General features: G+C 47.7%; 1 protein-coding gene across 1 annotated transcript in view; it reads right to left on the bottom strand.

Moving 5' to 3' along the window:
• The window catches only part of IA-2 (tyrosine phosphatase IA-2), a 687,617-nt gene that overhangs the window by 23,519 nt on the left and 641,473 nt on the right, over nt 1–22,625 (bottom strand). The window contains exons 17-21 of the mRNA XM_050187564.3: nt 20,292–20,439; nt 15,170–15,243; nt 13,707–13,784; nt 10,145–10,264; nt 1,762–1,928 (exon numbers count right to left, since the gene is read on the bottom strand). Coding sequence (XP_050043521.2) covers nt 1,762–1,928; nt 10,145–10,264; nt 13,707–13,784; nt 15,170–15,243; nt 20,292–20,439 — 587 coding nt within the window. The remainder of the gene's footprint in view (nt 1–1,761; nt 1,929–10,144; nt 10,265–13,706; nt 13,785–15,169; nt 15,244–20,291; nt 20,440–22,625) is intronic.

Raw genomic sequence — 22,625 nt, 5'->3', positions numbered from 1 at the left:
CGCAGTGATATGTTGTGCTGCTCTCAATCGTGCGTTCGGTGAACAAGGTTGCATCGTGACTGGCGACGAGGAAGCGGCAGGGCGTTCTTTATCTCCTCGGCAGCGCAAAGGAAACAACCCGATAGGTGGTTTCTGAAGGTGCTCTACAAATCTGCCTATCATACTTCGGGTTCTCAACCAATAATTAAAGAAGTTGGGTAAATAAACTTGATTAATTAGTGAGTTATGGGGAAAAGAAAAAAATATGTCTGAGTTACTATAGGCTATTGCGAATAACATATGCCTTTTATTTTTAAATACTTGCCTGAAGTTATGTGGGGTCACCCTACTAACGTTAGCCAAGCTGTTCAACGAAAAAAAAAGTAAGAAAATTGACTCGCGATCCCGACCCTGCAAAAGTGGATGGCCAAGCGAAGATGTTAGAAAACCACTCAAATGCCATCGATGGAGATATGAAATGTTTTATTGTTCTGCCTAGTCTTAGCACGACACCGTTGTTGAGCATTACGATTTTGGATTGTTCGACGCTCATCGTATTCACGCTGCTCTTCGGGAGTCTTTGCGTGGTCTACCCGTAGCGGTCTTGCAATGAACTGAGTAAGTTGCTAGGCAGGTCTCCCTTTGGTATATGAAGTTTGGTGACGTCATTCACTGATTCGTATGCTGCTGTTGCCCCTTTCCCACCGGAGCAGCTTATGCAACCGTAATCTTTACAGGGAACCACGCGGGGAGAACGAACTTGGCTCGTATTGTTCACAGGTGCCTTATCATCCATCATGCGGTTCTGACGCTTGTTTTGTGCTTTTCTTAATTGAAATGAATACTGAGCTGTGTGTTGTGTGTTTGATTCCAAAGGAGATACGCACTTTTTTCGCTTCAGTTTTTTATTTATTATTATTATTTTTTGCTGACAGACACAAGAGATCCCGACCAACTAGAGGCTAACAGCTTCGCTGTAAACCGCAGTGCAAGGTACAATCATAAGACTTACGATGTTCGGTCGGCAGACATGCGACGACCAAACCCCGTAAGTTTTGTAGTTGTATCTGGCACCGTGTTTTTCGAAATCGTATTTTCCGTTGAGCTGCTTGGCTAACGTCAGCTGGGGCACGCGGTACTGGAGCATACGTGCTTTTATACGAGATCCTATTATGTTGCTACATTGGATATGGAGGTGATGGTGACATATGTGTGTTTCTTTTTATAGGGTGTCCCATGTCTCATATGTGAACACGCAGGTTTTTAAATTGGGATCGCCATTTGTGCACATTGAATATGGCGTATGTGCGTTCTTCCGATAGGGTACCACTGCGCCCGGGTGCGGATACGTGACCAAATAGCCCATAAGAGGGCAGGCGGAGTACACTTGGACCACCTGGTCCTCCTGTGTATCGGGCTTGCACCGGTACCACACGGTGCGGCCTCGGAACAGCATGTACCCCTTTGTATATGCGATATTTGTAGCGTAACCAATTGTTTGTGAGTGAGCCTAGGTGAGCATCCTTGATCTGCTAGTGTATCGCAGCAGGACGCTGTCAATAATGAAAATGTCGGGGCCTCAGAGGGCGCACCTTAAGTGGAAATGTTCATTGTTTTACGTAACGGGAGGTATTTACACACGAAGTCGACTAACGTCTCTCAAGCTAACGAGAGAAATAGTAGGTTATATGACGTCATCCTGGTGCGTAAGAATGAAAATAAACTGGACACGTATTACTAACGCTGCGTCAGAGGACTGAGCCCACCGAGCGCGTCTCTGACCTTCGAAACTCCAGGATAGCCTTGATGGAAGCCGGGATACCGTTGTCTGGCCACGAAAGGAAATGGAACTGTGTCACTGTCCGGGTCTCGCTGGTCTTTAGGTTCTTGAGGTAGAAGCTGCGCACCAGGTAGTCGTCGCACCAGATGTGTTCGGAGACGAGGTGCACCTGCGATGGAGCGCGGAAATCAACCGCTGTTACAAACTAGCGCCACTTCGTTCATCGGCCCTGGTCAATGAAGGCGTAAGAGGTTCCAGCTGCACCGAAATTTGCCCGGACCGTTCCACCAATCCCATCAGCCCTACCGTCACAGTGGTTGTTCCATCAGATGCCATCTCTTTGTAGTTCAGACACTCTCACACCACCACGTCGACAACAGCTACCACCCACGTGTAAGGTAGCAAACTGGACTCAGTCTGGTTAACCACCCTGCCTTTCCTTTCTCCCTCTTTCTCTCTCTCTCTGCGGCACTTCCAAGTGCAATCAACTGCGTGCTCCAGCAACCATCAAATCGTTGGGCCGTTTTCATCAACTCCCAAAAGCAGTCTTACAAACGGCGCAGTTTCCCGTACGGCATGGGTTACACGAGCAGCTACTGTACGAAATAAGACACGCTCATCACCAAGCTCTCGAGAAAGGACACGACATCGCATTTAAATGGTTGCCGAGCCACTGCGGAATTGTCGGCAGCGACAGCGCAACTGAAGCTGCGCGCTGGGATCATCGAAAACAACAGCGGGTGCCTATACCACTTTCGAGAACAGATAATGCACGGCAAATTCAGTCACTTGCTCGCCACATCACACTTCTACGATGGAATGCAATGGGTTTCAGCAACTCACGCTTACACTCTCTCGACCCTGATAATGATGATTACGAAGATGATTTATTGGCATCGCAATTGAAACATGGCTGTGACAATATTCACCTAGCCTGCTCGAGTTAATCAGGTATGCTATATTAGCTTCTTATTACTGCGTATTGTGTACATCTCCTTTATCAATTATTCTCTTCAAAACATCTATATCTACTTTGTACCGCTACCTATGCCTGTAACGAATCCGGTCGTATCAATCTCTTCGTTGCTTTTTTCCCCCCTAAATACTCTAAACGTCTCTCCCTTATATCGACTGCTGATCGGTTGATGCTTCCATCCACTCTATATTCAAGCGCTTTTGGAAATTATTGTAAATCTTATGGTCTCACTCCAATTTCTTTTACATCCACGTCCATTGTCTCCACATCCACATCCACTACATCCATTGTCGATGTTTCTCTCACCCTCTTTTTTATGACTCCTGGCTGTCTATTTACACTTTCAATTACCTTGTACTTGGTTGACAGCTTTCTTGACCTCTTTCTCCATTCTGTGTCCACTTAGATGAACTGGTCCACTTTAGCCACCCATTCATTTTCATCCATATTCCTGAGTCTTCCTTCAAAACTAATTTTACTCTGCTCTTCCCCGACTTCAAAAAAGGCCCAAGCCATGTCACCCTGCACTGCCTCATTTGGGGCTTTACCGTGGCCTCTCAAAGCCAGCCGGCCTACCGATCCTAGGCTAACTTCCAACCCCGACAATATGTAAGAATTTAAGCACAGAATGACATTATGTCATTCTGTGGAACGCAGTTCATTCATATGTTTCATTGTCGCTCAAAGGTATGGCAGCTGTAAAATGCTTAAATCAATGTCCTCCCAACTTCCACTCAATCCCCGAAACCCGCTAGCTGGACGTGGTAGAGCAAGGTTACAAAACCGTGGCCACGATTTACCTTGGCCTCTCAAAGCCAACCGGCCTACCGATCTTTGGCTAACTTCCAACCCTGACAATTTATCAGATTTTAAGCACAGAATGGCATTATGAAATTGTGTGGAACCCAGTTCATTAATACATTTCATTGTCGTTCAAAAGTATGGCAGTGGTAAAAAGCTCGAATCAATGTCCCCTTCCTCACTTCCACTCAATCCTCGAAACTCGCAAGCTGGACGCGGCGGACCACGGTTACGAAACCCAACGCGCACGCTTCGTATCGTTGCGTTTATATATACAGTTACTTCATGCGGTGACATTCTCGCCTCATTCGCGCTGCTGAAAAGAAGCTCGCCAAGTCTGTCTTAATATTTTTGATTCCTCTTTCGAGAGAGGAGAATCAATTTAGGCGAGCAGAAAAAGAAAGAATATTTTAATAAGCAAGAAATAAAGTAAAAATAAACGGCTGACAAGCGCGAGAACATGTAAAGTGTGTGGGAAACACACATAACTTCGCGCATAGAGAACGAACGGAGAGAGGCAGGGTGAAAGAAAAGAAAAATAAACGGGTGTAAGGAGGAGGTGAGAGACGGAGGGGAGGAGAAAGTGGCCGGAAGAGAAACATTGGGCGTCTCGAGTAACGAGATTTAAATTACTCGCTCAGCGGAGAAGAAGGAGCACGGTCTTCCAGAGCGGTGAAACGAAGCGGCATAGGGGTTGGTTGGTGGGTATAGGAAGAAAGGAAAATAAAAAGAAAAAGAAAGAAGAGAGAACGAGTGCCATTGCTCCGAGGCCGAAAGAGAAAGAAAAACGCAGGGAATAGAATTTGGGGACAAGAGTGCCCGACGAAAGGAGCCCGAGAAGAAGGAAAATGTGGATGTTGGAAGTGCAAGGGTGCGAGTGGAAGTGGTAAGCCAACGTCCCCCCCTCTCTTCTCCCCCTCACCCCCCTCACACATACACTCTGGCGGTTGAAAAACCGTGGTGGTGGTGGAGGAGCGCGGCATTGCCTCACAAACGACATGCGACGAAGTTTAGCGCAGCGAAGGACTGCTGCTAGACGAGAAAAAAAGGAGTGGACAAATTAGAGAGGGAAGGAAAAGAAGGAGGAGAAGTAAGAACGGAAGGAAAATGTAATGCGGAGGCGACGCACAAGGCTGCCCCTCAAAACACTCGCAGAAGTGCGGCGGTGGGCGACCCGTATGAAATTTCGAGTGAGGTGAAGGAGAAATCTCCGTATACTGGAGCGGCTTTCTTGAAACGGAAGGGTGTGGGCTAGGAGTTGGCGACGAGAAACTCGACTCCTGAAGGGCTGGTTCCTCTTCATCCAGTTATGTCGAGCAATCGGGAAGAGCGAAATATCGCGCTGTTCCGTTTCAAGCACGTACGTCTCCGTGCCCATTCTAAAGTTTCTTTTTTCATTTTATTCAGACAGTAGAATTTAGCAGCAGAATCGTTAGGTTATCACTTTGTCTTAAGGTTCGGCCTATGTGGAAAAAGAAAAAAAAGATAGAAGAGGCGAGCCTACGTGAAAGCGAAGAGCGCACACAAGATGTAATCTGCCTGCGATACAAAGCGCGTGCGCCCGCGTCTATGAGCGGCATTGTAACGTTTTGCCGAATAAAGGAGGCAAAATATACGCCGCGCTTTAAAGAGAAAAGTTGCATATATGAAGGCCTAGGGGGTGGTCTTGCTGCGTGTCAGGTATCTGTTATGGTTCCGCGAAGCACGACTGGGCCAAAATAGAACTTCCTAGATAATGCTCTATAAGTGTTCGCTCTAACCCTGACGTCATCTATGGGAAGACCGGCCCCGTCCACTAAAACAAGCGGAAGTTTCGCGCTAAACGTGGCGTAGGTAGGGTTTGCCGAGCGTAAGTTCACCGCGAACGCTGTGAAATATATCCTTCAATCGGAACGCAACGAAGGCTTTTAAATGCTACACATTTGGAATACTTTGGGACAGTGATTAACAAATAGACACATTTTGTTCTGCTCGTATACCATTCGTTCTCCCGGTAATGAGCGAACAGTGCTTACTTGAATTCACAAAGTTCCGTATTTACCATACACTCGGAAACTAGAGCAGTATTAACACTCTCACAGTCAGGATATTTAGCACATTATGCGCATGTAATGGGGAAGCATAATTGAACTATATTTTCTTTTCAGATCACCAGAACTCAACGTTCTTTTCTTTTGCGCATTGCGGACGCGCTTAATTTGACATAGGAGCGCTGTGAGTGCTATTGCTAAACATACAGCAAAAATGACTTCTCGCAACGCGGAAGAACACTCACAAAAAAAAAAAGGAAGAAGTAAACTCTCTTTAGAAACCATACGCTTTCGGCGCTCGAAGAAGACATCATCATTCGTGGGAGCGAAGAAGATTAAAAAAAAAAAATCAGGGCGGCAACAAACCAACGGGAAACGTTACTTTCTATTCAAACGTACGTCCTCCCTGAAACTGGCGTCATTACAGCTGCATTCAGGACATGCCCTCCTTTTATGGCTCTGTACACAAAGTTAAAGTGCGACGCGTCGTTTAGGCCAGAACTTCATTTCTTGCTTCACTTTCTCTCTCTTCTCACTCCTCGTAGTCGGATGGGCTTCGAGTCTCCCTCGTGTCGCACCGTTCCCTTTCTTCTTTCTTTTTAAATATGAAAGCGCTTCTCTCTCCATCGCTCACTGTACTCTCGCTTCTAATTTCTATCTCAACGCCGTCCTGTAGAGCGCGCTTTCGCGGTGGCAGCCGCCTTTCACGCCATCTCCCGCCCGTGCAGCGCGGCGTGTGAGCGCTTAACCACTATGAGTTCGTCTTAATTAAAGACGATGGCTCCTGCATCGCACACGCATGATATTTTTTTTTATTTTTCGCGAGAAAAAAAGGAAAAAAGAAAACTGGAATCCCGCATAGGAGAGCGAGAGAGTGGACGTTCTCGCGGCGAAAGTGCGGGGTATCTTGTTCCTTTCGTCCCGTCGATGAGTAAGGGCGAGGAGGAGGTGACGAGAGTGGGAGAAACGTATAGCAGCCGGGTTAGAATGGGAAAAGTAAAGCAAAAGTGGAGAGCTGTGGTGGTAGTGAAAACTAGCGCGCCGGGAAAAATAAACGTCGATGGAAACATAAAAGATATGTGGTGGAGAGAAGAAGCTGCGCACAAGTGAGGCTTAGATGAAGCAAAGGCCGTATGCTTACAGCTGAAGGTTGGTGAGAGAAAGCGAGCGAGAGGAACGCGTCAGGAGAGAGGGTGAGAGCGAGAGGGTGAGAGCGAGTGGAGCGAAGAGCGAGAGAGGAAGGAACGATGATGTTGAAATTCCGCCCGTCCCCGAGAACGACGTCGGACCGGCGGCCACACTAATGAGAAATTGGAGCGTCCCATCCAAACTCCCCCCTCATCTCCTGCAACCCCCCCCCCCCTCCCGTCTCCCTGCCGTCTCCGCCACGCCGCTTCTTTTCGCTTCTGGACGCACTCGCGCAGTTTCCAGCAAGAAACAAGGAGAAAGAAAGCCACGCTGGGGGCGCGTGGTGCTTGGCAGCAGGCGCAGTTGAAATGTAAACGAACGAATAACGAAATGGATCGCCCGAGATTTGTCGCCGAGCCCGCACGCGTGCGCATACAGCTCGTTTCGTTTCGCGAGCCCCAAGCTGTCTCTCAATCGGGCGCCGACGACGCGTGTTTGCCATTCCGTCTCTCTCGAACCGAGGGCGGGCGGGCGCGAATGAATGGATCAAATAAGGGCGGCAGCGGCGGCGCAAGCCGTTCGTCGCGTGGAGCGACGATGCAGTCGGCCTTCGTTGGAGACTGCTTTGTGCCAGCCCTGACACCGAGTCGGCATCGCTACTTGTTAGACAAACCGCTCGCTGCCTCCACGCGAGCCGCCTGTGAAGGCTTGTCTGGCGTAGTGCGTGCGCCTCTCGGGAGCGAGTAAATAAGGGAGGAGTACAGCGCGAGGAACGCAGCGTGTAGCCGCAAACCACTGCTGGAAATTTGCGACGAGTTGGATGACGGCTGCCCGCATTGACGAAGTTTCCTTCCTAGTTAGAAGCATTCAAGCACGCGAACGAGTTTTCTGAGGCCTTCTGTAGTCGGCGGAAGCCTGGAAGCGAGTCGATGGTGCGAAAGTCGCTTTGTCGCCACTGTGCAGAGTAAATACGTGCCCGAGGCGGAGTGCGAAAGCAACGGCGTTGCGTTCCTTTTGTGTCGGGCAAAGTTTTGGACACAATGCGAAGGAAGTGCAAAACGAGCGAGGGCCATGACGAAACAAAGGTGCGACTTTTCCAAGGCTGTGTTTTAGAGCCAAACTCCGTAGCTGTTCATCTGGAAAGTTCAGTCAAGCAACGAAGAATACATTCCACAGACTGACAGGCCTGCAAAAGGCTTTGCGTAAAAGAGAAGGAATTCATAATGTAGGGATGAAGAAGAACGCTATAGTGGGCCATCCGCTTGGGCGGTTTCTAGTGGGTCAATCTTTCCAGCGTTTTTGCTCTGAGAGTCCGTGCCCTGCTATGACGGTCGGCCCAAAGGCTGGTGGCTAGTAAACACCTCTACAAGCGGTGAAGAGTGCTTCGGCCTACAACAACAATCCTGGAATTTCGATCCCGTACCCTGCGCTCAACCATGCCTAAAAACGCACCCCAGCAAACACCTCCTACTCCATCCGTGTCGGCACCTCCTCAGACAGTCATGTGCTCTGGTGTGCCTCGTCACAGGCCTCCCATTTTCAGAGGCGCGGACGACACCGACGTGGAGGATTGGCTGACGAAATATGAGAGGGTAAGCGCCCACTATGAATGGGTCTACCGCGCAAAACTGAGTAACGTGCTCTTCTATCTCGCGGTTGTGGCCGGTCTCTGGTACAACAACCATGGAACCGACATGGTCCTCGTTCGGGACCTCTTTAGTGGCTGTGTTTGGTCGCCTTGCTGTGCGCAAGCTGCGTGCGGAATCGCGTTTCCGAGAACGTGCACAGCGACTGGATGAATCATCTACCAGCTACATTGAGAATTGTAGCGAAAAAAATCATAAGCCATTCCACTCTGTGAAGGTGGTTGACCAGCGAAGCTATTCAGCACACGACAGATAATTTTGAACAAAGGTACGAACTCATTCCCTGTCTTGATGGGTGATCATCGTGACGAAAAGTATGCACACTCATTTATTGTCTTGATCGGTAGTCATTATTTCACTCGAAACAGCAATCGCATTTTTTGATGTCAAATAGGTGCGCGTACGCCGCTGGGTGGTCGGTTGTGGCGAACCGGTGTGGCATCGCAAGCGATATGTCTGCGACACGGAAAGCGTAAACCACTTCCTTTTCGGTACCGACACATCCACATTGAAATCACCGACAACGACAACAGGGGTAGTGGCATCGCAGCTAATTCACGCAAAGCGAGTAGCTATGAGCCTTACGGGACTATGACTAATTGCATTTTTTGCTTGCTTACGGGGGTTATGGGCCATTGCTCACGAGGATATGAGCTATTGATGATGACAGTTTTCGACATGCCATTCTGTATGTTGTATGCGTGATTAGAAAGAATTTAAGCATTTCTTCACCTGTCTTACTCTCCCTCCTAAGTCTTTATTTTCCTTTTGGCGCAACAATGTATTCATTAAATGTATTCATTAAATTTAAGCACTGTACGCTTCACTTTGCTGAGTGCTTGTAGCTTCTGCCTTACGGGGCAATGAGCCATTGCATTTTTTTTGCTTGCTTATGGGAGTATGAATGCTTACGTGGGTATGAGCCATTGATGATGATAGTTTTTGTTCACGGAGAAGAAAAATGCATGGAACCCTAGTCATGTACAGCTTCGCTGTAATACAGGAACGCTATAGTGGGCCATCCTCTCCAGCACTTCTTCTCGGGGAACGCCGCTCGTGCTGACAGTCCGTGCCCTGCCCTGACAATCGGCCCAAACGCTGGTGACTAATAAACACATTTACAATAAATAACAAACTGTATGGAAAACCGTAGTTAATTAAATAACTGTGCCTTTCAAGTATGCACGTGGGCCTGTGAATTATTTAGAACCACAGTGAACAATAGACGAAAAGGCAACACAGCGCCGTCACTGAAGTTTTTCGAAGTTAAATTTTGAAGTTAAATTCAGACACTGATGGCCTGCATCTAATTAAGTAATGAAACTAGTTTAATCCGCGTTTGAGCGTTCCAGTTTTGGTGCATGTGCTGGACGCAGAAAATAGTTTCATTCTAGCTTATTATGATGGTTGCAGTGCGCTGCGTGCCAAGGAATGGAAGAATGAAGGCACCGCGCAGTCTACAAAGAAAATATTAGCGCGGCGGAACTTTTCTGTCTCTGTCGCGAGCCGTATTCGTGCCACACTATGCTAAACGAAAATTACAACTTAGTCCAACAGGGCGCGCTTTTGGTAAACTCTTTGGTCGAAACCTCTGTTCATCAAAATTCACGACATTGTGAAAGAGCCACAGATAAAGAAGATGGGAAAGGAAGGAGGGTTGGCCGAAGAGAAACACTTGATTTGCTACCCTACACAGGGGGTGGCATAAGACGAGACAGAGAGATGGCAGAAGAAAGCACAATGAACGAATACTTAGAAGTATTACCAAGAATGTAGCGAAGTAAACGCCTGTTTTCATGGTTACCTCGTAGGTGTGGTAGACTTCGCTCCCTTCCTCGGGCCAGTAGCGATGGCACATGGCGACCCCGTTCTCCATCAGGCGACTCAGCATCACGATCACAACGCTGCCTTGTTCCCAGATCATCTGCGGGAAAAAAATGTTTTTTTTTTCGAGCGAGTTTAATATGTAATAATGCCACATGTATGGACTTCATGGACGACTGTTGCGTATATAGAGGCAATACAAAGGAAAAATAATTTTTTTTCTTGCCGAGTTTCGTTTTAAGTACGGATATCTCGGTCTCAATTTATTAGGTCAATACTAATTATTATGCGGCGAGCATCATTTGACGGATTAGAGTAGGAACAGAGAACGAAGAACAAGTTTGGCTCCGCGACTCGCGTTCTTTGCAAGTACTGTCAGAGAAGAAAAAAAAAAAGAACCGGTGCAATATTCCCGGCTTTAATGGTAACATACATGTAATGTATAGAGAAGTTGCAATGTACACCTCCGTTTCACACGCGACGAGAACTGTCTGCAGAAGTTCCAAAAGACACCACAGGGGGCTTGGGGCGAAGCTTGATACCAGTATTATACCTGGTGTTGCCCACCTATTAATGAGAAAAGTTACCACATTATATATATATAATATATCACGTTGAGTGTCTTTATTCTAAGTGTATTTTGCACATATGAATGAATAATAAACGTTTCCTTCAGATACTTTTGTATCTCGTTCTTTAAAAAAAGTTAGCGCTTGATGAGAAGTTTGTTCCTCTGATGTTTGCCTACATGACTCGCTTTCTGTTTAAAACACACTTTTCCAATAGAACAATGTAACCACATGTTGAAACATTAACGAGTACTCGGAACCGGCGACTTCTATTTGCTGGCTCTTCGCAGACATATGAACAATATGAAAACATCGTTGAACATACGTCATGGCTTACGTGTCTAGTTGTGGGATATCCTCGTACTGCGCCTACGCTTTTACTTCGCGCCATGTGCTACATAGCCGCGTATTATATTCTTCTAGGTTAAGAGACACTAACGAGGAACGCTTAGTCAGTTTATACCGATTACGTATACATTCAAAACTGTAATTTAGGTAATTTCTCTGTTAGAGGTTGATTCTCATAACTAAAGCGAAGATTACACTTCCGTTGTTTGTTTGTTTTTGAAGCGAAAGCTTTACTGGCCGCGAACTTGCGATTTCGCCGTGGCGGTGCTCCGAGGAGGCACATGACGTCACTAAGCGCGCCTCGCCGCGGGTGTTTCTCTCTCGCTCGCTCACTAGTGACTACTGCGCATGCGCCACTAGTAGCACCGAGCCACAGGTGTTCCGCCACTGCACAGCGCCGCGCCTTTCCGCCGCCGCCGTGTGGTATGACGTCACATCGCGTTCCTCGTCGTTGCGCTCGCCTTCTCTCGCTTCGCCAGCTGCGTCGCATGTCTGATAACATGTCGGATGATTCAAAAGGAGAGCTCGCGTGCGCCGCAACCACAGTTGAGGAGGCAGTATGGACGGCGACAATTCTCATAAGCAGGAGGATGCCTGGAATCGACATCGGAACGAGATGAAGAGGAAACGAATCGCCCAGGAAACAGACGAACAGCGCGCCGAACGACTGGCTAAACGCCGCAACATAGCTAGACAACCAGACTAACCTGGACTTGCAATCAAGAATAACCAAGGCTAACCATACTTTATGCCTTAGCTGTCGCTACGTATATCCTGGCATAGCCGAGCTAAGCCACTGCCAATTTTTTTTTATTTCACGCCGGCACCCAAGCGCCCGCAGGTCAGGGTGACGTCACGTACTTAAACCGATTTTCTCATATCTGGGTCCCGAAACTTGCGATGTTTCGTCTCTGGCTCCTTTGGAATACGGTACAGTATATACTCATTGGCAACAAGTTAACTAGGCCAGAGCAGACTTTCCGTTAAAATCGGTGACGTCATGGCATGCCGGTGCCAGAACTTGAAGGCGGCGTCGCCCCCCATCTTTCATTCTTTTTTTTTATGCGGCTTTTGTGACTTAGTGGCAAGCCTCCGCTAACGGTGAGAGTGCCTTATTCGGTATTGCAGAAAGGTAATTTACCAATACAACTAGGCTTAATTTTTTTCTCTTTAGAGCACACTCTGTAAGTGCTCCGAGTTGATGCGTTTGTACCTGTGTGCTTGTTAGTGCACGCGAGTGAACGCTCGTCTCTTCTCCCGCTCCAGCGCACCCACGTGAAGTAAGCAGTGGCACCTGTAGCTGGGGCTAACACCTGCGGTTTCCGTTAAAAACGCCTCGTTGGTATCGCAGAGCGATAAAAACTGTCATGCGTATGTGTCTTGCGCATGTGTCTAGCATATATGTCTTGCGTATGTGTCTTGTGTATGCGTCCTGCGTATGCGTCTTGCGTATGTGTCTTGCGTATGCGTCTTCCGTATGTGTCTTGCGTATGTGTCTTGCGTAGTTGTCTTGCGTATGAGTGCCTTCCGCGTGGGTGCCATTAGCTGTTTGATGTTACTACGATGGTAGTCAACGACTCCAAACAAAGTCTGATGCATTCCGTTACACCAAACTGCCTCACGGTGCCGCTGATTCATAGTCGCTTAACCAGCGTACGGATACTTCATGCAGGATTTTACTGCGAAGGCAGTGAAGTGCTCGAACAGGGCCTTCATTTGGCCACGCCCCGGCGTGCGTTGCCGAGCCGTCGTCGCCGTCGTGCTGCCGCAGCCGTCGTCATCTTCCCGTAGAGTTGTAGGCATTGGAAGGAAGGACAGAGGGGATGGGTGACTCCTGTCGCAATAAATTAGTTCAGAACTGAAATAATACCCAGAATTTTTTTTGTTGTTGTTATTGGAACCGAAGTGGCGTTTCTGATGAAACGTTCACGTCCGGTGTTTGAGCAATTAGGAAAATCGTATTGGTGATTTCTGTCTTCATGTGTTGTACAATACGGACTCAAAACTCGCGACCACGGTGCTTCCGCATTCAGCCCTTGCTATAGGCGTCATTGCTATAGGTTGAAACTGTAACTACGCGCTCATCGGTAAAATGTCACGTCCACGGAGTCATGCTGGAGTGTAATAAAACTATGAGGGTAATCCCTCTTTTACTATCGCGCATTTCTATAAGTTACGTTTATTACCACGAACCGAAGAGAACGACAAAATAGGCAAAATTACTTGTGCGCGTCCTGTACGAGAAGTTAGGTTGGCACTTCGGGCTTCGCTTGACGGCTTCACATTGCGTTAAGTAAAGCGAAACACTGATCACTCTGAAACAGCGTAACCAGCTAACAACTTATTTAATACATCTAGTTGGCCTGAACGTACTGAGGCACCCTAACGGCTAGTTTGTCTAGATTTGCGCTGTGGGCACCGAAACAAGAGAAAGTGATTGGTGTGCAGCTGGCGAAGGAGTGTCAAGCTGTCACTGTGACTTTTGACCTCGCTTTTATGATTAGGTTGCAAGCCAGAGGTTACATAAAATTCAGTACAGACTCTTGCAGGAAGCTGGTAGAAAACCGAGTCGAAAAGTGATCCCACTAAAAAAAATATAGCAATAATTTCGAATACATCCCGCACCTGCCAGAAATCAGCCGTAGTGTGAGGCAGGGGACCCTGGCTGGCGATGTACGCCGGGTTTCGTGGGTCGTGGTCCGTCTGTAAGGAGATGCGCAAACGCGTAAGTCACAAGAAAGCGATGTGTTCGAAAAGAAAAAGAGACAAGCCTATAGCAGTCGTCGGGCTCCACTCGTGAGACGTACAGTGTCATTTCGTTGTAGCGCAAGCTGAACAAGGACAACAGAAGGGCACATCTGACACACACACAGCGCTAACTTTCAACAACTTATTTATTTCCCGTTCTCGTAGCTATACATACACCCTCGAAACGTCATACAGCACGTGTAAAATTTCAGTGAAGTTTACACGCGCTCTATGACGTTTCGAGGGTGTACATATAGCGACGAGAACGGGAAATAAATATGTTGTTGAAAGTTAGCGCTGTGTGTGTCAGATGTGCCTTTCTGTTGTCCTTGTTCAGCTTGCGCTACAAGAAAATAAGATATGCCGTACCAACAAGCCCCTATATCTATCCTCAGAGATGTACAGTGTAGACGTGCACGCTACAGATTCATTCAGTCTAGGCCGCGATCGAAATATTATTTTGCGCGGCTGCTCTTCTATACATATCCAGCGTATTCTCATAATAGGCGCACGCACGATATCGTTTATACGCGCTGGCTGAAACAAAGAAATAATAAAGAAGGAGAAGTTGAAATAACGGTGACTCTAAAGTGGTGACAGGTTGGTAAGGCCTCATTGCAGTGCCCTTTTTTTTCCTTTCTTTATGGAGGGTCGAAAAAAAGACCGTTTCTGAAAGCAAGAAATACATTCAACTAGCAGTAACAAACGCCATTAAAAGTAGCTTATTTTCTGTCTCTCGATAGTAGGGAGAAGAATGACAACTGCGTCAGCGAGTGGTGTTGCAGAGCTCTTTTAAGTAAGCTTCTCTAACACGGCAGCGTTTCCTCATTGGCCGGCGACCGGCCACCCGCAACTCATGATGAAGATAGGCGCGATAAGGAGACAACCACTGTAGTGATAGCAAATCACTAACATACATTACGGAAAATAATTTTTGCGAATAGAGGCGCAAGTTCTCAACGCTTACAAATGACGAAGCTCCGCCGGCGCATTGACACTATGACACTATGACATAACCACACTATGACATTGACACTATGTATGATAAAGAAAACATATCGAAAGTTATAGTGATTGAAATGGTTTTCTAGTACACACACTGGTGGTCGATATTGCTTTTTTTCATTCCTTCTATTGTTTCAACATTACAAAATATCGAGCTGGAGAACCACTACAACAACACCTAGTCAATTTTAGTAAGTTACGACTTTGCAACCACTGGAAAATGTTTACATGATGTATAGCAGAATGACTCACGCATCCTTACGGATCACTCCATACTTATTAAGTTTAACTTAACGTAAACGAAGTTATGGTTAGATAACGTTTGAGTGACTTACGATTGTGCTGGAGTTGATGTAATCAGAGCCGTTCGCGTTGGAGACGTCGTTGAGGATCACTCGTGAATGGTCGTCTATAAAAAGGTGGAAAAGGAAAATGCTAAGGTGTTAAGTACAAATACATACTTTGTGTACTCTAGGTCGCAGAAAGACAGGCACGATCACAATTTGCACGGTGGCCGCAGAAAAATCTAAAATCCAGCAAGTTTTATGCTGCTAGTAACAGCGCAAAATGTAGACAAGAGACGAGACAAGAAGACACCACAAGCGCTGGATGAAAGTCAGTGCTTGTGGTGTCTTCTTGTCTCGTCTCTTGTCTACATTTTGTGCTGTTACTAGCAGGATGGAAAACCAACAAGCCCAAGCTGCTATTCTAGAGAGATAAGTTTTATGCGTTGCTGATATCGCTGAACCACGTCCACGCATCAAGAACATACGAAAGTAACGCCGCCGAATAAACATTGGAACATCTCATCACTGCCAGTGTTGTATGGGTTCGAACCTTGCACGTGAATATATACATGTAGTACTGAACCTGCCAAACAGCCTGTACCGTGGGCAATTTCATGTAAACTGAAAGTCACGTGGCCTCTCCAAGGCAATCCATGTATAGACTGTCATGTCGTTGTGTACATTAGTCACCACATTCAGCAACTTGAGGCTTTTTCCCCTCTTCTTCTTGCCGCGAAAAGAAATGGCCCTGAAAATTCAAATTCTCATGACGCAGCTTGGCGTCTTATGGAGCACCAGCGCTGGCGACTTCAATTAGAGACAAATAAGCGAGAACTGCAGGACGTAAGAGATAAAGAACTTCACGTCGTCAATTTGTATACTACACAGCAGCTCAACCATAGGATAGAAGGCGCGCAATAACTACAGTTAAAGCAATTTTAAAGCGAAAGCTCCAGCCACTGTTAGAGTGCGACGAGAATAAAACGCGACAAGGTGTTCACGTGCAATGGCTGCTTCAAGTCACCTAAGTTAGTCGGAACTTAGAAGTAGACAGCGCCGGCAGGGGATTAAAGACTGGCGATTGTAGCGTAAGTCGGTGGAGCTGTTATGTACGACTTTCCCGGCTAAATCGTCTCGTTCGCGCTCAAATGTAGTTCGAAGGTAGCATACTGTAGCGGATGTAGATTTAATGCGAGATTTGAGAACATTACTCACCCGTTTTCTCAATAATAATAATAATAATCATAATAATAATAATAATAATAATAATAATAATAATAATAATAATAAAAACTCGGCACGTGTCATGCTTCGCTGTTACAGCGGGAAATGGCGCCACTGTTCCGCCTCGGCAAATTATGTTTCTTGTCTGGCGTCGCAGCTAACGACGCGTGCTCATAATTTATTCTCGACGAAATATGCAAGCAGTGCTCTCAAACGTGGTTTTAAATTGCACCCACCAAGAAGTGCCTCCTTTGTGATAAATTTGGCCTTGGACGAGCCAGCAGAATCGCCGGAAGAGTCGTGTATACCTGACGCAAGATACTTACGAGGCAATGAGGATAAGGATACTTGGCGATGCAAAACTTTATTTATTCTTTTAACATGAATAATTTAGCTGTTCAGATTTTCGTGTTGTTCGAGAGAGAGAGAGAGAGCAAATTATAGATTAAAGGCAGATAGGTTAACCGGGACTGAGCCCGGTTGGCTACCCTACACCGGGAAGAGGGAAGAGGGGAGGGAAAGATTAAAAGAACAGAAAGTCCACTGGGGATATCGATCGGTCGCTCAGACCTGTTGTACTCGAAATGCGAAAACTGCGAGCACAGTGCTGCCGTTCCTCTGGCAGCCGAAAGAAAAAGAAAGAAAACAAACAAGAAAAAAAAGTTCCAAGGCAGCATAAGTGTACAAACAATTTATCGGTTGAATATTTCTCATTCTCATCCAAACAGCGAGACGAAACAAGACAAGACGAAACCTACAGGCGCGACAATGCTTCGCAGTGGCCAGCGGGGCACCGTTTGAAGGGCTCCTTTTCTCTCTTTCAGCTTAAATTGCAAAAACAACGAAAAACAATAAACGACGGAGCAAAACGAAAGCCACGAAGCTTCCAGGTGAAACTGTCGCTTACACGTGCCGAGCTTCTCCCGTTCTCTGCTAAAGTCGAAGTGTCCCTTCGTCGCTCGCTCGGTCCTGTTGCAGCGAGCTGTCTGTCGGACGAAGAAGATGGGCACGACGGAATCGAAGAAACAAAAGAACAAGTGCATGAAATTGAGATAGAGAGAGATAGAGAGAGAGAGCGAGAGAGTTGGAAAGTACACGAAGCCAAAGCAAGAGGATCCGGAGTGAGCGGTGCTGGAAAAGAATCGATCGCAGTGACCCTGTCGCCCGGCTGCTGCTCCGATCCCGCAGTTGCCCCGGACGCAGCAGAGTCGGGGGGACAAAGCCGCGCGTAACGACGTCTAATCCCGTCCTTTCCCGGCCCGTCCATCCGCCCCAACTCCCCCCCGTCCGACGCCCAACAGCGTAGTGCGCTTACCAACGTGGGTGCGCATCACCCTAGCGCCGTCGTCCGGGCCAGCCAGCGAGCAGCGGCCTCTGTGACGGCAACATCAGCAGTGGAAGTGATGCAGGGAAGCTTGCCACTCTGGAGCCGGCGTATTGGCTGCGCGCCGGTGCTTTTCGTGGAGCGACCTGAACGCCGAAGCCGCGTGCACGATGGAGAAAGGACGCGAGACGTCTTGCGGCTTAAACATACTGCCTAGCGCCTCCACTAAAGTGTGACGGGCGCGCCTGAAGGATCAGACAGTCCATCTTACGATACACACGAGGCTGTTAAAACAGGATGGCCGACCAGGAGCACGCGCAGCGTTTGTGTACCTTGCCTTCTTCGCGCTGCAAGGTATACTGCTGCGTTGTCGTCGCGTGCACGCCCAAATGCCTCGTAACAATACTTCCAAGTTTGGAAGCTCTTGCTCGCGGTGTTCTGGCTGTGCCGAGGAATGATCTCAAGCGTTTTCCTCTGTAGCTTGGGCAGTTCGGTGCAACTAATCGCCCAATAATGGTGCGGTCAGCGCCGCCATGCTCTCCGATATGGCCCGCGGTCATCCGTGAATATATCAGCGGCCAGCGGTTTCTCGAGAATCAAGTTCCTAGCACTGCACGCTATTGCGGAGCCGCGTACGGTTCGTACGCCTGGCCTGCGCGCGCCGGTGGCCACCATTACATCGGTCTTCTCGTCGCCCGACCCCTTGGCTGCAGCCACTCACTTCTTTCTCTGTCGCGGGGACGATTGGGCGACCGCACTGTCTTCTGTCAGCCTTGTGTGGCCGAAGCAACAGGTCATACACACCGTGCCCATTGTAAGGTGCTCGGAAAACGGGCGACAAATCGCTTTGGGCATCCCCGCGGAAGCTCTTCGTATGGTGGATGAAGTCGAGAAGCTGTCCTAAAAACAGGAACTTCCGTTGTTTTGTAGCTTTTGTTATCTTTGTTGTGTATGTGCAATCACACTTCGTGTTAAATAAAACCTTAGTTTTGAGCTCGACGCCTGTCCTGTTCTTCTTCCCATCGTGTTGGGCCTTCTACGCTGCTTTATTCAGGATGCAAGTGTAGCAACCTATCCAGTTGCCGATCACTCTGTTGTATGTCGTAGTAATGTTTTTCAGAGCTGTATACGAGAAGAGTAACTCACGTTTTTTAACTGAGTGTTTTCTAATCGCTCCGGGGCGCGGGGAAATTTATGACTAAATTAGAGAGAGAGAGAGAATGAAGAGGAAAGGCAGGGAGGTTAACCAGATATGAGTCTCCGGCTTGCTACCCAACACTGGGGATGGGGGACAGGGGTTAGAAAGATGACAGAGAGGAAAACGCTAAAAAAAGAAAAAAAAACACGCACACGTGGAGACACACACACAAAAGGCGTTCCAGTTAAAGTCTTTCATACAGGCCGGTAGATCGCAAAAAGCGCAATAGCGGTTGCACGGCCTTCTTCTGTGACGGTAGGTCCTTTCGATGTTGTAGAATTTTTTTTTTTCGGATAGGGGTCGGTAGTCTAGTTGGTCAAGTTCGTGGCGAAGGCATGCCCTCTGTGGACTGTACTGCGGGCAGGCGCACAGAATATGGCCAGTTGATTCTTCATGGCCGCAGTGGTCACAGGTTGGGCTGTCGGTCATCCCTATGCGGAATGCATAGGCTTTGGTAAAGGCAACGCCCAACCAAAGTCGATATAAAAGCGTGGCGTCTCTACGGCGAAGCTGTGATGGCGCTCGAAGACTTAGTGTGGGATCGAGTGAGTACAGTCGCATATTTCTTAAATGTGGCTCATTCCATTGCGACGCGGTGCACTGCCGAGCAAGTAGGCGGAGCTTCCGTGCTGCGTCAGTTCTAGAAAGAGGAATTGGGTCGTGGCGCTCCTCCGTATGGGCTGAGCGGGCAGCGTGATCCGCCCGTTCATTGCCGATAATCCCGCAGTGGTTTGGAAGCCACTGAAAGGTTATTTCATGGCCTGCATCAATTATATGTTGTAACGTCTCTCTAATATGGAATATTATGGAATATGGAATAATATGGGAATAATATGGAATATGACTAAATTAAGTCAGTGTTATGGTCAATACGCTTCACTGGTCAATCGGGCAGATGTGTAAGCATGAAAGTGAGGGTTTCTGGACCAAAATGAACGGATCAAAGATGTTTGAATTCAGCTCAACATTGCGAGATGCATGCGTACTCGACTGCCTTAGTGTGTCCGATTTTGCAGCTTCAATTACCATAGCGACATCTAACAATGCAATAGTAAATACGGACATTCAAGCTATTCTAGAACATAATGGGCATAGTAACACACGTGTGAGTCAATACATTAGTGGTGCCAAGCTTTAACAAATTACAGCAACTCACAGCACTGCGTTTAGGCTGCCTTTCCGCGCTCGTGATTTGTCTGTGAGCTCGTTCTTGAGGATTTTATTGCACTCCTAAATGACCACACATATAAATGAATTAAACTGGTAGTAACTGCTCTATTTGGTTCTTGCTTGCGGAAGCACCTTCGAACCTTCTTCAGCGAGATACACAAGGTACTCCTCGAAATCACATATACTATGTACAGAGGAAGCCTTGCATCGTTATGTATAGCAGATCCAGGCGTGGCTTACGCACGCATACTCACAAGTGAGGACGTCCGGGTAGCGGTTCTTCTTCATGTTGGCAGGCAGCGAAGCGACCGCCGTGGAGCAGGGGTCCGCCTCGTAGGCGCACAGCGCCTCCCACTCCCGGTCGAGCCGGTCCTTGCACTTGAGGTGGTCCTCCATGTAAGACTGTGGAGCAAAATCACAAGGTAGCCTTTGGGGCCAGCTCGTTTTTGAAGCTGTTCACGTACAGTAACCCTCATACCTCAACCCGTACGCGCCTTAAGCACATATTTGCTCTTCCTACAGAGGGTGTAGATGGCTTCTGGTTGGAGTGTCTGGAATGAAGTTATAACTTAATGCGTCGTTCTTTTTGCCGAAGCATTCGATGTTACAGTTCATCTTAATAGAGCCCGTGCTTATAGCAGCTAAGCTTCTAGCTCCATTAATCAGCTTAAGTCTGAGTCTAATACGTCCAAACCAATCTTGACCGTGTTTTGTAGCTGCTTTCGTTTGTCTAAGGTTGGTTAGCCATTTGGAAAACTTTGAAAGCGTGTTGGCGGTCGATCAGCGCCGAGTACGTTTCTTTTTTTTTCGCTCGCATTGACATGCGGCATAACATCAGAATGAAGTTGAATATGATCGTGGAGACTCGTTTCGTACAGATACCGTAAAATAGACTTAAAAACACGTTGTTTACGGAGTGCTTATCCCTCCGCGGTGGCAAGCATTCAAGATGGCCCATTCTCTTAGGCAAAACGTGTTTCCTGTTAGTTTTGTAGTTTCATTAGCCCGACATTACATAAATAGATCGTGTAATGGAATCAAAAAAATTGCAGCGTGGCTTTTGAAATAGCTTCTTGCTACTCCGTATCAGGGAGCAAATACATGAAATTCCCTGTTAACTTTACTTACGCCGAACTTTTCAATTTATTCACAGGCGACACCAGTTGACAAACGTTTTTCTGGCATCGGACACTGTCGCACGAGGTTACTACAAATGGTGCGGCCCAATATGTACAGCAATAAAATATTATTTTTTCGTTTAAGAATGCACTGTTTTATACGTCGGAATGCAAATTCAAATTTTCCGCCTTTCCGGTTGCGCACTGGACAATGTTGAGTACACGGTTATAACCAACGCATGCTATTCATGGCAGTGCACTTTCATCCGCGCACAGCGGAACTATATCGACGTCAATTTCAAGTTGATCATTATGGGCTGCATCGATACGAAATACAGACCTGCACCACCTACTGTGATGCAGGTCCCGCGCTGCAAGCCATCTGCAGATGTTATCTAAACCGTGTGGGTCATCACGTCGTCCTGCCACCGGATTTGCTTAACATGGACCACATTTCGCTCTGTTTTGAACTCGAAGCGGGAGACTAGGGCTTCAAAATCAAGCACAGCAAAGATTTCTGAGCCGCACGGCAAACTAAGGTTAAAAAAAAATGGCTGTGGCTTAGCTAAGGTTAAGCCCAGGATGCGAAGCATACTAGCCTTTGTTTTAGTTGTTGAACCACTGTTTAGCCTGGTGAACTACTGTTGCTTGGCTATATTTGGTTCGGCTAGACGAAGAAACAACTCATGCGTTACTCTGCTTCGCCTTCAAGAGTGGAACGCGACAGCATTCCCGTCGACCCGCCAAGGGGTGTAAGACAATGGGCTACGGCGCAGCGACTACGCGCCCCGCATTGGACGCGGTGAGCGTCGAGCAACGCAGCGTTCGGCGCGGCAACGAAATGTGCGCCTGAGCAAGCGACGCACGCCTGAGCCTTAGAAACAGCTCGTTTCTAAGGCAACACCGCATTCACTAGAGGCGCTTTTGTACCGCTTTGAAGCATCGTACTCGTGGCTCAGTGGTAGCGTCTCCGTCTCACACTCCGGAGACCCTGGTTCGATTCCCACCCAGCCCATCTTGCAAGAGTTGAGCCAAAGCCACCTAGAAACAAGCGCAGCTGCTTATATACCGCCGCGACGCCGCGAGCGACGGCGCGAGTTGGAGCCCCGTTTCTCCTCTGTCGTGACGTCACGGTGTCACGTGGTATGGCATGGGGTCAAAGGTCATTGAAGGCGACACCGCCGCGCCTGAGGAGCTGGGCTGAGCTCTAGTAATATGCTTCGCATAAAAAAACTGACTGGCCATTTCGGCCCTGCAAAGCAAAGCTGTTGAAAATCACCACTACAACAGCTGAGGGGGTATGCAATGCCTTATGGCTTCAGAGTAATGGATGTTTTCCTGTTTTAGAGTAATGGTAGCAATGGGAGTAACGGCAATCTTGACAGGACGCCTCTTGAGAGCACGTAATTTTGTCATCCATAGTGGTGCTGCAACAACATTGAAATCAGTTGCTAGGCTGGTTATTAAGGC

The sequence above is a fragment of the Dermacentor andersoni genome, chromosome 2, assembly GCF_023375885.2.
Source record: "Dermacentor andersoni chromosome 2, qqDerAnde1_hic_scaffold, whole genome shotgun sequence".
In the NCBI taxonomy this organism is placed as follows: domain Eukaryota; kingdom Metazoa; phylum Arthropoda; class Arachnida; order Ixodida; family Ixodidae; genus Dermacentor; species Dermacentor andersoni.
Note: the sequence above shows the minus strand (reverse complement) of the source record. Positions and strands in the feature narration are given on the sequence as shown.